At 44.9% G+C, this 15,372-nt stretch overlaps 1 protein-coding gene across 1 annotated transcript; it reads left to right on the plus strand.

Moving 5' to 3' along the window:
* The first annotated feature begins 1,628 nt into the window (after nucleotides 1-1,628).
* LOC128832716 (olfactory receptor 51G2-like) lies at nucleotides 1,629-2,564 on the plus strand. The gene has a single exon (XM_054020299.1). It carries the CDS (start codon nucleotides 1,629-1,631, stop codon nucleotides 2,562-2,564), a length of 936 nt encoding a protein of 311 aa, XP_053876274.1.
* Nucleotides 2,565-15,372: the final 12,808 nt, after the last annotated feature.

A 15,372-nucleotide genomic window follows, 5' to 3' on the forward strand; every position in this document is an offset into this window, starting at 1 on the left:
GGAGCTACTAGACTTTTCTTTGCCAACAAGCTACTGCATGAGGGCTGAGACACATATACAAATATCACAGATCAAACTTTCATGAGGAATATTAAAAGCCAACAGCAGAGTTGTTGGAATCTCTGTAGGAAGGAGCAGTGGTAACTTTACTGCGTAATGGTTTTGGCTTTAGATAAAAAGAAAAGGAGTACTTGTGGCACCTTAGCGGATACAGACTAACACGGCTGCTACTCTGAAACTTGGCTTTAGAAAGTATGTCAAAAGTACTCCTCATACTATGTGCAATGGGTTTCTGCTATTAACTCTTTGTTTGGTGAACAGTTGTATGATACTGTCTCCTAGTAACTGACCAGAAGCTGTTTCTAACACTTACATTCAAGGTCATGAACACAAACCCTCGGCAATGCATGTAAAAGACTTTCCAAAAGGTCATGAGAGAACAGAACCGCTGGTCTGTGTTTCAGCAGAGTAGTGCTCAGGTGAAGGAAATGGGAGTGCAATAGTGATTTTTGTAATTTACACCAATCATCATGAGCATGCTGAAGTAACTTGCACACACACACTTGGACATTAATGCAACACCAGTATTTGAAGTATTCACCCATTTCTGATGCCAACACCTCCTCCACCCAGCTGGAGTAACTGTCTGTGTTAGCCTGTAACTTGCCTGATATCTACAGACCCTTGCATGGCAAAAAGATGCAGGTCCTGGGAGGACGAAGAGAAGCCAGTAGGATGATTGAACTCTCTGGATTCTATCACCACTAGCTAGTTAAAGCACTTCAGCTTCTCTTGGAGGAATTCTTGGGGGTCAGAGTGTATCACTGGGGGCATTTGGTAGTGGAAAGTTAATGGAGCCTTTTTCTGATTGAATTTATGCATGTGAATCTGGAGTTACACTGTTGAAGTTAATGTTATTGAATTAAGCACCTGGCCCTAAGAATTTATCCCAAAAAAACTGCAAAGGGACAAGTGGCAGAATTTAAACACTCAGGAGTGGAGGAAATAAAAATATGTTTAATGAAACAATGAAACACATTAATAAATAGCTTGAATGCAGCACACACAAATACTATTTTCACCATGCACTTGCCATGCGTTTACCCACATTTTGTGATACAAAGGGCCACACTCGGAAAGTGGACGGCCAGAGATCGAGTCTGTCTGAAGGTCACAATTGTAAAATCACACAGTGCTCAAGTAGTCTGTGGAACTCACACTTAAATCTAATTACAGCAGTGACAATTTTTTTTAAAAAATAAGTCCTGGAAGGGCTCTAAACCTTCCTGACTTACACCACAAATAATGTTTAAATATTGGGTCTCAGAGGAAAGCTTTCCCTGGGAGCAGGTTATCTCATAGGTCCCAATTGCAGGGCTTCTCCACCTTCATCTGAAGCATCTGGAACCGGCCACTGGATCCTGGGCTAGATGAACTACAGGCCTGATCCCGACTGGCAGTGCCTATCTTCCTATCGATGTTGTTCTTGCAGATATTCCTTGATCTCCTGTGAGTCTCTAGACCTGCACAGAGAGCAGAAAGATGTCTCATTAAACATCGTCTAGTTTCCTTTTCTTTTTCCTTTCAGGAAGGAAAGTTGAAAACTCCTTGGACCTGCCCATTACATTATGTCATCTGTCAATGACACCAAATTAAATTCTGCCGTGGTCCTTCTCACCGGGATACCTGGGCTGGAAGATGTCCATCTCTGGATCTCTATCCCCTTCTGCTTAGTGTATATTATTTCAATAGTAGGAAATTCAGTCATTCTGTTTGTTATAAAAACAGATCCAAGCCTCCATGAGCCCATGTACATTTTCCTTTCCATGTTGGCTGTCACAGACCTTGGCTTATCGATAACCACCATACCTACGACACTGGCTATATTCTTGTTTAACTCTAGGGAGATCAGCCTCGATGCCTGTTTAGCCCAGCTGTTCTTCATCCCCTTGCTTCAATGCACTGAATCCGCCGTGCTCTTGTTGATGGCCTTTGACCGCTTCATTGCAATCTCTAACCCACTGAGATATACTTCCATCTTAACCCTGCCAAGAATAGCGAAGATGGGACTGGCGTTTGTGCTAAGAGGGCTGGCCGTAATATTCCCATTCCCCTTTCTCCTGAAACGGTTCCGATACTGTCGAGCCAATGTCCTCTCCCATTCCTACTGCATGCACTGGGATGTCATGAACATGGCTTGTTCGGATATCACAGTCAGCTACATCTATGGGTTGTTTGCTAAACTCTTCACGATGGGGTTGGACTCGCTGCTCATCTTCCTCTCTTATGTGATGATCCTCAAAACAGTGCTTAGTGTCGTGTCCCACACAGAGTGCCTCAGGGCCCTGAACACCTGCATTTCCCACCTCTGCGCTGTCCTGCTCTTCTACACACCAGACATCAGCCTGTCTGTGATACACAGATTCTGGAATAGTTCTTCCCCCTTGCTTCGTATTATCCTGAACTACATCTCCCTGCTGGTCCCACCTCTGATGAACCCAATTGTGTATAGCGTGAAAAGCAAACACCTTCGTGCGAGGATCATCAGGGTGTTCATCAAGTAAAAGATCAGTTTGTCACCCAGCTCCAGCACTGGTGACATGGGAGATGAAAAACATGGGCCTCTTATTCCATCCTGCACCCTTACATCTGAGATGACATGAGCTACTGATCTCCTCAATGTAGAGAGAGGTTTTCACATGGTCTAAGGCCTGGAGCAATGGGAGAAGGGCTGGTGAGGGAGGACAGTGAACTGGGGGAAGGAGACCAAGGCAGGTAGCAGCATTTACAATGTGATTGTGTTCATGGAGAGCCAGGGGACTGGTGAGATGTTGGCCCATAAGGAGCCGTATTGGTGGCTGCTCCAACCTCAGAATTCCTCTTGAGACAGTCAATAAAGAGAAGGGATGTGGATGATGTTTCCGAATACACTTGGCCTGTCCCTGTCCCTGTCCCGTCTCTGGCTAAACATCCCCAGGCCATAAATAAAGCTGCAGAGCTGTTGTGCAGTCATAGAATCATAGAATCATAGAATATCAGAGTTGGAAGGGATCTCAAGAGGTCATCTAGTCCAACCCCCTGCTCAAAGCAGGACCAATTCCCAGCTAAATCATCCCAGTCACAGTCCTGACTCTTCCTGAGTGCTCTGGGTGCCACAACCCCACTCCCCATCAGGAGCAGCAGGTGAGGCAAGTGCCTTTCTAGTAGGAGCCCCGGGTGGGAGAACTGTGCAAACCCCCATGCCCTGACTGTAGGGGGTATTGCAGATGGAACATGTGGTAAATGATGGGGAGCAGGTATGAAAAATCATCATCAGAATTTCACCCAGTTTCTCCTGTACTGAGCTCAATGACTTGTGTTTGACTAAAGAATAATGTATCTTCATCTAAAGCGGATCTTCCAGGAAGGCATCCAGTCTTGATTTGGAAGTATCAGGAGACTCCACCACTTCCCTTCAGAGATCCACTGTTTAAGCACACTCGCTGTTAAAAATATGTGCTTCATTTCTACATTTAACTTGTCTGGCTTCAGTTTCCAGCCATTGGTTCTTGATATACCTTTCCCTGCTACATTAAAGTGCCCGTTAGTACCTGGTGTTTTGTCACTGTGATGATGCTTGTACACTGTCATCAAGTCAGCTCTCAATCTTCCCTGCATCTACTCACTAGGCCCCTGTTTATAATGCCAAGGGTAAGTTGGAAATAACAGAGGAGGAGAAAGACCTGGTTCTATTAGTCATTCCCAGGATGACTGTGAGCCACTCATGTGATGAGGCTGTGAACAAAGCTCATGAGATCCTTGAATGTTTCAAGTGAGACAGGGACAGGGAAGTATTCTTATCACTATACTAGGCACTGGTGAGACTTCTTCTGACAAACTGTGTAAAATTCTGGTCAATCATATTCAAGAAAGAAGAATTCAGACGGGAACAGGTGCTGAGAAGGACTCCTAGAATGGAGAGGGGAATGGAGGGCTTGGCTTCAAGGAGAAGCTCTGTAAATATAGCTGGGGAGCAGGGGGCAAACACCAAGGAGGTAGACAAGCTCCTGAAGATAAAGGACAGTGTGGGCACAAGAAGAAATGGGGAGAAACTGGCCAGGAACAAACTGATGCTGGGAAGGAGAAGGAGGTTTCTGACTATCCGAGCAGGGAGGTTCTGGAACAGCCTCCCAACAGGAGCACTGGGGGGCAAACAACTCAGCTGGTTTTAAGATGGAACTTAACAGGGTTTATGCATTGGACGATATACTGGGTTCATCTGCCATAGCAAGGGACTGGACTCATGGACCCAGGAGGTCCCTTCCATTCCTATGTCCCTTTGGATCACATTAGCCTATTTTGCATCACACAGGAAGCTGATGTGGAGTTGCTTGTCCACTGTGACCCTGCTCCATGCCCAGACTGATGGATTTGTCCCTGAATAGATTCAGGAGAAAGCATGACTCAGTGTTATCATCTGGAAAAGGAATTGTTCTTGGGTTCCCGTGTACAGGGCCAACGCTTCCACTAGGCAACCCTAGGGAGGCAGGATTTGGGGGGCGGCATTTTGCCGCCCTCGGCGGAAATTCGGCGGTGGGGGGTCCTTCCACTCCGGGTCTTTGGTGGAAATTCAGTGGCGGGTCCTTCACTCGCTCCGGGACCCGGCGCCAAAGTGCCCCTAAGATGCGGAGCAGAAGGACCCTCGCCGCCGAATGCTCAGAGGAGGAGCGCTGCTGCCTAGGGCGGCAAAAACCCTGGCGCTGCTCCTGCCTGTGTAGTGATGTCACAGGAGTTTAATTCCCTGAGTGTTTGGCAATCTCAGGATGCTGAGCTGCCAGCTGCTCCCTCCCCAGCCCCTAGCCCCAGAGAGGAAGGATGGTTCAGGGGTTAAAGTGCTGGCCTGGGACTCAGAAGAACTGGCTTCAGTTCCAGGCTCTTCCACAGACTTCTTCTAGATTATTTTCTATCACTTTTTTGCAGTTCACTGAGCTGGGGACTCATGCTTCGAATAGATCATTTAACTTTGGAAACACCCTACTAGGGCAAGGCGCTGAGAGTTTATACTGCACCTGCCTGGGGCTCTAGGGTTGTTACCCCATTACAAATAATAGACGAGAATCTGATCTTAAACAGGAGTAAAACTGACACTTTCAAGTCACTTTCACGGTATTGCCAATCCCACATTTTCAAAAATCATGAATCAGGCCCACCAAAAATCACGAGATTGGCTCTAATCAGGAGATTATGTACAAATAACAGATTTGGTGTTCTTTTTATTTGCCGTCTGCTTTTTGAGCCTTTACTGTGCACTAGGGTCACATTTCAACGCTTTCTCCAGAGCCACGAGGACTAGAAACTTCATTTTTCTTTAAGAATAAAGGCTAAAATCATAACATATACTACTGAATCCAGGAACTCTAAGAAAAACAATAATTATCATGAGACTCATGATAACATCATAAGAGTTGGCAACACTGCTTTCACTTCTGTTTAAAGGCTAGTTACTTTCCAGAAGGCTCTGAAACACAACACTGCAGTGATGGAGTTGCCATTCTCACAGGAGAATATTTTAAAACCAAACACCAAAAAAATCCCACATTTTAAAGTTGAGAAAAAAATTCAGACTTCTGAGGTATCTCAGGGCCACTGCAGGCAGGAAAGGAAAATAAAGAGGTGTAGGAGCTCTGGGCAGTTTTTCCACTTGAAAGAAAGTTGGAGGGTCAAAACTTCTAGTCCTTAATCCAGTAAAACTTCTATTGCCGTCAGCACACCCACTCATAGAGATTAACATATGCTTAACAACTATACACTTCATACTTAAATTGTGGAGCCATCTTATCCAGGGCTACACATTTTATACACATTGGCTCAGGGACTACATTTTCTGACCCATTCTGAACAGTGCTGACCACGCAGATGGCGCCCAGTGAATAATACAAATCATGACAATAGTCATCGACTTTATGGACTCTGTGGATGCAATTTCTGTTCTTTGTTCTAGAATTGTCCTGAATGCAGCTGAAACCCTAAGAATTTGAGGCATAAACACATCTGATATGTATATGACACTTTCTGATTCCTTCCTTTTCTCAAACGCAGAAAAAAAATGACAAAACAAAATGGATATCAGTTAAAATGTAAAATTCCAGAACAGCCATTGCTCTACAACCCAGCATGGGGCAAATCCTGCCACCTCCTGGGACCGTTTGCTGGAGTCTCAGAAAACTGGCCACCATGGTTTTGCTCCCATCTATCAGAGTCCTCTTTTTTTGCAGCATGCCGCAGAGAAAGAGGCTGGTCTGCTGGATAGGGAGCTAAACATGAAACACCTGGGTTCTACTCTCACCATCAACTTCCTATATAACCTCAGGCCAGGACCTTCAAAACCTTTTAGGCACCCAAAGATGCAGCTAGGCATCTAGTGAGGTTTACAAAGACATTCTAGGAACTTTTGAAAATCCCTCTAAGTGCCTAAATACCTATGAAAATCTGGCCCATACTCTGTTTGTGCCTCAGTTTCCCATCTGTACAATGGGGATAATAGCACTGCTCTTCCTCACTGAGGGGCTGTGATGTGAGGTGCTCAGATACTATGGTGATGGGGCTACATAAGTACCACGGGCAGAGTGGGAACTTCTCTATACCACTGCTACTCCTTCCCTTGGTTTTGGCCCCTTCTTTTCACCTATGCCCCCAAAGCTCCCCCTTTTCTGAATGTAACCTTGACTCACAGGCTTTGCTGTACATGTTCTGAGTCCCTTGTGTTCTCTCTAAAACAACCCCCCCCTCCACAGAGGGATTCCTGTTTTATAGACGAAATTTCTTGATCCATAATTTAATCACCAGCCCTTTCTTATCTCAATCACCCTGCCTCTGTTTGTAAACAAAATACTGGCTTCCTGCCAATGTTCCCTCCAATTTTTTCCTTCCATGTGCAGAATAAATTTTGTTATGTGTACTGAGATATATGTGGATGTATGCCACTTACCATAGGGATAATTACTCCAGCCAGGACAGGTTAAGCACTTTAGAGGTCACTACTAGTGGGGGGGAGGGATAGCTCAGTGGTTTGAGCATTGGCCTGCTAAACCCAGGGTTGTGAGTTCAATCCTTGAGGGGGCCACTTGGGGATCTGGGGCAAAATCAGTACTTGGTCCTGCTAGAGAAGGCAGGGGGCTGGACTTGATGACCTTTCAAGGTCCCTTCCAGTTCTAGGAGATGGGATATCTCCATTGTTTTTTTTTTTTTTTTTTTACTCAAAGAATTAATTTAAGCATTAAAAAAAATGAAAATTATGAAATGTATAGACCAGTCAACAAACTAAAATAACAGTTTGAAAGAATAAAATTATAGAGAATATATGTGCATTTCAGGAAGTACCAAGATGTAACAACAATAAAACAAGTATGTGTTGGGATGTGACTGTGAAAGACTGTGTGTTTGTGTGTGTGAGAGAGAGCGATGGACAGAGAGAGAGACAAGGAGTGAGCGGGCTGTTGGGGAAGTTTCTGAGAGACACCATGCCCTGTCTCTTTAAGAAACTCACTGAAAGCTCTTCAGCTCCTGAGCCTTGTCCACCCTCCCATCCTCTGTGGTACATTCTCATGCACTGACAATTGTTAAATCAAGGCAGGATGTTGTTCTAACAGCTCTGCTCTAGGAGTTATTTTTTGGCAGGTCTCTGGCCTGTGCTATACAGGCAGGGGGTCAGACTAGGTGATCACAGTGGTGCCTTCTGGCCTTGGGATCTGCCCAGTGGTGTTAGTAGCACGGCCCTGCCACACGGGGTGTTGTATTAATAAATATGTTACAGAGGTGCTCGGACGCTCTACAATAATTGGGGCCATAGCTAAGTAAGTGCCTTAGGGAGATTTCAGCTCTGTATGTCCCATAAGAGCAATCTGGGGCACTGGGTGGAGAACCTGAACTTTTCCCAACACCCCTTGATGATGAGGCCTGTCATTAGCACAGCCCCCTTTGACAAAGGAGATCTAGGTCCCTCTTGAAGCTCAGCAGTAAGAGGGGGAATCAGGACGTGCTTTCAGAGAGCGAAGGATCTGGAGAGCATTGCCTGGCTGAACAGAGCCCTGCTGGGCTGCCCTTTGCTCTGATCCTGACCCCCATCCGCTCCATGAGCAATGACAGCTGCTCTAGCACTGGAGATAGACTTCCCAGCCTGCATCCAAATTTCCAACATCACCAAGTTTGGGGGGAGCTGGATCTGGGGGAGGGGTTGTGTGGGTCCCATAGAGAGCTAGCAGCAGGCACTTGGAGCTGTGCTTGAGTCTATTAAGAATGTTCATGGCCTTACTTACCTGCGTGTGCATGTCTCTCGCCTAAACATGGAGAGGAGATCCTCTGAGCTCTGCCTCACATACCAGTGACTCTGCGAGTCAGTCACTGCTATGTCCAGCTGTCTGTGGCGTAACCCTGTTCCTTACAACAGGAGGCTCTGTAAGCCAGTGCAGAGGGAAACAGTGTCTCTTCCACTGACCAACTGCATGATCAGAACTGTCCACTAACTAACCCTCAGAGCCTTCTTGTTTGGGTGCTCCACTTTAGTTAGGGCCAGCAGTGACTCCTCTTGGGATTTTATTGGGAGTCTCACACTATTTCCTGACTTTCTGAAAGCTCCAACTGCTGTGACCAAGAGCCTGCATGGGAACCTCGCTTTCAGTTATCTTTAAAAAGTTTCTTTAAAAAAGTGAGTTGCAGAGAAGCTAGAAAACCTGAATCAGGTGATCCCAAAGGCTGAGAAACCAAATACTTCTGTTAGTCTTAAAGGTGCCACAGGACCCTCTGTTGCTTTTTTTCAAAGACACTTGAAAACAAACCCCAGATTAGTATACTTTGAAATCTCATTATTTTAAATCAATCTCATGATTTGTTGCCGGTGTGACTCGTATTTGTGGAATGGGGCTTGGTGATACTGGTACCTAGTTCAAAAGATCTGAAAAGCAACTAGCAAATGACACAAAAAGTAACAGCTATTTTTTCAAAGTACATCAGAAGCGGTGAGCCTACCCAACAGTGAGTGGGGCCACTGGAGAGTTGAGATGCTAAAGGAGCACTCAAGGAAGATGAGGCTGTTGCATAGAGGCTAAATGAATTCCTTCCATCAGTTTACACTGCAGAGGATGTGAAGGAGTTTCCCACAGATGAGCCATTTTCTGGGGGAGGGGGTGTGACATATCTGAGAACTGTCACACTTTGAGATGTCAATAAAGGAGGTTTTGGAACAAGCTGATAAATGAAACAGATTTAAGTCACCAGGACCAGATGATATTCACCAGAGTTCTGATGAAACTCAAATACCAAATTGCAGAACTTCGAACTGTGGTATAAAGCAACAGAGGGTCCTGTGGCACCTTTAAGACTAACAGAACTGTGGTATGTGACCTATGGCTTAAATAAGACTCTGTTCCTAATGACTGGCAGATGTGGTGCTGATTTAAAAAAAAAAGGCTTCAGAGGTGATCCTGGCAATACAGGCCAGTAAGCCTGACTTCAGTATCAGGCAAATTGGTTGAAACTATAGTAAAGAACAGAATTATCAGACACATGGATGAACACAATTTGTTGGAGAAGAATCAACACAGTTTTTCAAAGGGAAATCATGTCCCACCAATCTATTAGAATTCTTTGAGAGGGTCAACAAACATGTGGGCAAGGGTGATTCATGACACATAAAAAGCAACAGAGGGTCCTGTGGCACCTTTAAGACTAACAGAAGTATTGGAGCATAAGCTTTCATGGGTGAATGCCCACTTCATCAGACGCAGGTGTATTTGGACTTTCAGAAAGCTTTTGACAAGCTCCCATACCAAAGGCTCTTAAACAAAGTAAGCTGTCATGGGATAAGAAGGAAGGTCCTCTCCTGGGTCAGTAACTGGTTAAAAGATAGGAAACAAAGGGTAGGAATAAATAGTCAGTTTTCAGAATGGAGAGGGGTAAATAGTGGTGTCCCCCAGGGGTCTGTACTGAGACCAGTGCTGTCCAACATATTGGAGACACTCTATGGAATTTTTTTTGTGGGGGAGCACTTTAGGATATTATAAAGTTCCGAAGCTACCTGTTGCTGCCTGCCCTTCAGCCCTATCCCTGAGTCACCCCAACAGCCCAGCTGAGTTCTCTGCCATGGCACAGAACATCTGCAAAAGGAAACAGCTTGTAGCCTTTCCCCTTTACTTTACATTTTAAACATAGTGAAACCTGCCAGCGTACCCAATTCCTGCTAGGTTTAGTTTGCATTTTTGTTTATTTACTAGGTAATCTCCTTTGATCTGGTTGCTATCCCTTATAGTCACTTAAAATGCATTTTTGTAGTTACTAAACTTGAATTATGCTCTATCTTTACCAGCATGTTTTGTGTAATGTGAAAATATATGTATATATTTTTTGTGTGTGTGTGGAGATATCCTATTTCCTAGAACTGGAAGGGACCTTGAAAGGTCATTGAGTCCAGCCCCTTGCCTTCACTAGCAGGACCAAGTACTGATTTTTGCCCTAGTTCCCTAAGTGGCCCCCTCAAGGATTGAACTCACCACCCTGGGTTTAGCAGGCCAATGCTCAAACCACTGAGCTGTCCCCCCTCGGCTTTGTGTGGGCAAATGACCTATATTAATGACCTAGATTAATAATTATGCTGTGCAGATACCTGTGCAGTGAAAGATGGTATAATTCTGGGGTTATACTCCAGGAAGTATTCAAGGCGGAGGAGCTGGGAAATTGGCTGTTGTCGCCTGCCTGTCTTTGCACGGCTTAGGTAAAGCACTCAGGCAGCTCAGTTGAGTGTGTGGCACTATCATCTGTTGTCGTACGGGGTGATAACAGGACTTGCAGAGGCTGTCTGTGTTCACCAACAAAGCATTGTAAGATTGGCAAGCCCAGCTGGAGAGTGAAGGGGCACAACGGTTCCAACGGCTCCCTGACTGCCCTCAAGGGGTGACAACCTATCACAGTGGTCTATTACACTCTGCTTCATGGATTCATCACCATGGAGTCCAGGGAGATGACTGATGAACCCAGGAAGCTGAGTAACACATCCTGCCTCCTCAGCCACCCTGGAACCTGCATGGTGTATAATAATAAGCAAAAACTTCCCTGGGAAAAACCTCACAACCGATGGTCAGCAGTCACAGCTCTGCCAGGGGAGGTTTAACCTGTCCTGGCCTATTATATTCACCACCCAGCATTCAGTTAGCTTTTTTGACTGCCTCTGCCCATTAAGCAGATGTTTTCAGAGAATGATACACAACTCTAAGATCTCTTTCTTGAGTGGTAATGGCTGATTTGGAACCATCATTTTGTAGGTATCGTTGGGAGTATGTTTTCTAATGTGCATTAATTTGCATTTATCTACACTGAATTTCATTTGCCATTTTGTTGCCCAACCACTGAATTTTGTGAGATCCGTTTGAAACTCTTCACAGTCTCCTTTGGACTTAAGTATATTGAATAATTTTGTTTTGTCTGCAAATGTTGCCACCTCACAGCTTACCCCTTTTACAGATCATTTATTAATATGTGGAACAGCACTGGTCCCAGTATAGACCCCTGTGGGGCACCACGAGTTACCTCTCTCCATTTTGAAAACTGACCATTTATTCCTACCCTTTGTTTCCAGTCTTTTAACTAGTTATGACCCAGGAGAGAATCTTCCTTCTTATCCCATGACTATTTAATTTTCTTAAGAGTATTTGGTAAGGGATCTTGTCAAAGGCTTTCTGAAAGTTCAAGTACACTATATCCTCTGGATCAACCCTGCCCACATTTTTGTTGACCATCTCAAAAAATTCTTATCAATTGGTGAGGCATGATTTCCCTTCGCAAAAGCAGGGTTGACTCTTCCCCAACAAATCATGTTCCTGTATTTATCTCATAATTCTGTTCTTTATTATAATTTCAACCAGTTTACCTGCTACTGAAGTTTGGATTATTAGCCTGTAATTTCTGGGATCACCTCTGGAGCCTTTTTAAAAAATCAGCATCACATTAGCTATTAGCGAATCATCTGGTACAGTCTGATTCAAATGATAGGTTACATTTAATAGTTCTGCAACTTGATATTTGAGTTCCTTCAGAACTCCTGGATGAATATCTTCTGGTCCTTGTGATTTTTCCTGTTTAAATTATCAGTTTCTTCTAAAACCTCTTTGATGGGTTGTCACCACCGGAGTGCAGATTGGGATCCCATGGAACCCCTAACCATTCAGCTGGGCTGGTCTCTCTCACACTGCTCTGCTTGGGACACAGCCAGCCTCTCCAGGCCCTGTGTCACCCAACACAACAGCAGGTGGCACCACACACCAGACTGAGTTACCTGAGTGCTTTACCTAAGCCACTCAAGGACAAACAGGAGACAACAACCAATTTCCCAGCTACCCAGCCTTGGACTCTTGCAGGAGTATAAATCCAGAATTATACCGTCTTGCATCTGTACAATGCAAACTCATTGATATAAGTCAGCTTCCCCTAGATGTGGGATAGATATACAACAGCCTTTGTTTACAGAGGTGACATTTTGGATCCCCAAAAGAAACTGGAGGCTTTTCATCTGCCTCTCCCTTGGAACAAAAACAAAGGTTGCACTGACTGAGTCTATGGCTGAACTTTGGGAATGGAAAAGTCGAAAACTCCCGACCAGTCTATGGCTGGGCCAATGTCTCCATCAGTTACTCTAAGGAGCCTTCCCATCTCTGTGCAGCCCCCTCCACCCTGTACAATGCCCCTTCAGCAGATACTGTGGGCAGTGGCTACTGTGACAGGCCCAGGTAGAACATTTCTGATTAACTTGTGCTAGCAGCAAGCTAGAGCAGTTGCAGAGGCACAGAGATTGTGGGTGGGCGGAGCTACAAGTGGCTCATTGAGATCTGTGCATTACTGTGGGGATCCAGGGGCACTGGGTCCCCTTTTTATTCCTCCAGGAGAAGGGAAGGAACCTCTGGTACTGGAATGATCCGAGGCAAATTTCCCTTTACTGAGCCTTGTGGAATCTCTCTTCCCTGGCTTGCACTCTGGGTTTACAATGCAGAGAAAGGGGCTGCTGGGGAGAAATCAGGTCCTAAATTATTATTATTATTATTATTTATTATTTATTTTATTTCAGCAAGATCACAGCTGTGACAGCATTATTGTTTCCACTTGGCTGCACCCAAGGTTGCCATGTGATTAATTGCAATCATATGAACAGTGATGACAAGCCCAGATTCCAGGAATAGAGCATGCAGCAGGACTGGCGCTGCAGTAAGATTGGCTAGCATCACCTCACATCCCCTGTGTTTTGGCCTCCTGCAGTTTGCCATTGGCCATGATGGCAGTTAAAGCTGGTTCTCACTAAGCCAAGCAGCTGAGGTTCCCTGATGGCCAAGTGGCCCCCAAGGGAATGTGCAGACATGCTTCATAAAGGCAGTTGCCTTCCTAATTGAACAGATACTGTCTGCTGCCCATGCAACCTCTCCAATGACTCCTTGTCCTTTAGGCTGAAGATCTCCGGTGTCAGCGGTTTCCCTTCTAGCAGGAGTTGGGTACGTTGGCAGGTTTCACTATCTTTAAAATGTAAAGTGAAGGGGAAAGGCTATGTTGTTCCTGGATGCCACGGAGAGAGAGGAAGTTCCATTTCCATGAATATTCATGTATTTGACTTTGAAATCCACTTCCTGCAAACCCTCATCATGCCTGAATAACAAGTGGTGGGCTTACTATGTACGAGAGAGTGACAGCTCAGGGAATGAATATTTTCTATTCTGGTCCCAACGCCTGTTATCACTCCGGATACAGGCTACACACTGACAGAACAGAACCTGAGGGGAACCAGTCAGCTATTAACCCAGGGACAGAGGAGCTACTAGACTTTTGTTTGCCAACAAGCGACTGCATGATGGCTGAGACAAATATACAAATATTACAAACCAAACTTTCATGAGGTATATCAAAAGCCAGCAGCAGAGTTGTTGGAATCTCTGTAGGAAGGAGCAGTGGTAACTTTACTGTGTAATGGTTTTGCCTTTAGATAGCATGTCAAAAGTACTCCTCATACTGTTTGCAAAGGGTTTCTGCTATTAACTCTTTGTACAGTGAACAGTTGTATGATTCTATCTCCTGGTAACTGACCAGAAGTGGTTTCTAATACTTACAATCAAGGTCATGAACACAAACCCTCAGCAATACATGTAAAAGACTTTCCAAAAGGTCATGAGAGAACAGAACCGCTGGTCTGTGTTTCCCCAGAGTAGAGCTCAGGTGCAGGAAATGGGAGTGCAATAGTGGTTTATGTAATTTACGCCAATCATCTCTTATATGAGCATGGCTGAAGTAACTTGCACACACACCTGGACATTAGTGCAACACCAGTGTTTGAAGTATTCACCCATTTCTGATGCCAACACCTCCTCCACCCAGCTGAAGTAACTGCCTGTGTTAGCTTGTAACTTGCCTGATATCTACAGATGCTTGCATGGGGAAAAGATGCAGGTCCTGGGAGGATGGAGAGAAGCCAGTAGGATGATTGAACTCTCTGGATTCTATCACGACTGGCTAGTTAAAGCACTCAGCTTCTCTTGGAGGAATTCTTGGGGGTCAGAGTGTATCACTGGGGGCATTTGGTAGTGGAAAGTTAATGGAGCCTTTTTCTGATTGAATTTATGCATGTGAATCTGGAGTTACACTGTTGAAGTCAATGTTATTGAATTAAGCACCTGGCCCTAAGAATTTATCCCAAAAAACTGCAAAGGGGCAGAATTTAAACACTAAGGAGTGGAGGTAATAAAAATATGTTTAATGAAACAATGAAACACATTAATAAATAGCTTGAATGCAGGACACACAAATACCATTTTCACCATGCACTTGCCATGCGTTTACCCACATGTCGTGATACAAAGGGCCACACTCGGAAAGTGGACGGCCAGAGATCGAGTCTGTCTGAAGGTCACAATTGTAAAATCACACAGTGCTCAAGTAGTCTGTGGAACTCACAGTCAAATCTAATTACAGCAGCGAGGATTTTTTTAAAAATAAGTCTTGGAAGGGTTCCAAACCTTCCTGACTTACACCACAAATAATGTCTAAATATTGTGTCTCGGGGGGGGGGGGGGGGGTAGGGGAACTTTCCCTTAGAGCAGGTTATCTCATAGCTCCCAACTGCAGGTCTTTTTCCACCTTCATCTGAAGCATCTGGAATTGGCCACTGGATACTGGGCTAGATGAATGACAGGTCTGATACAGTCTGGCAGTGCCTATCTTCCTATCAATGCTGTTCTTGCTGACATTCCTTGAGCTCCTTTAGACTTGCACAGAGTGCAGAAAGATGTCTCATTAAACATCAGCTAGTCTCCTTTTCTTTTTCCTTTCAGGAAAGAAAGTTGAAAACTCCTCGGACCTGCCCAGCACATT

Source organism: Malaclemys terrapin, chromosome 1, assembly GCF_027887155.1.
Source record: "Malaclemys terrapin pileata isolate rMalTer1 chromosome 1, rMalTer1.hap1, whole genome shotgun sequence".
NCBI lineage: Eukaryota > Metazoa > Chordata > Testudines > Emydidae > Malaclemys > Malaclemys terrapin.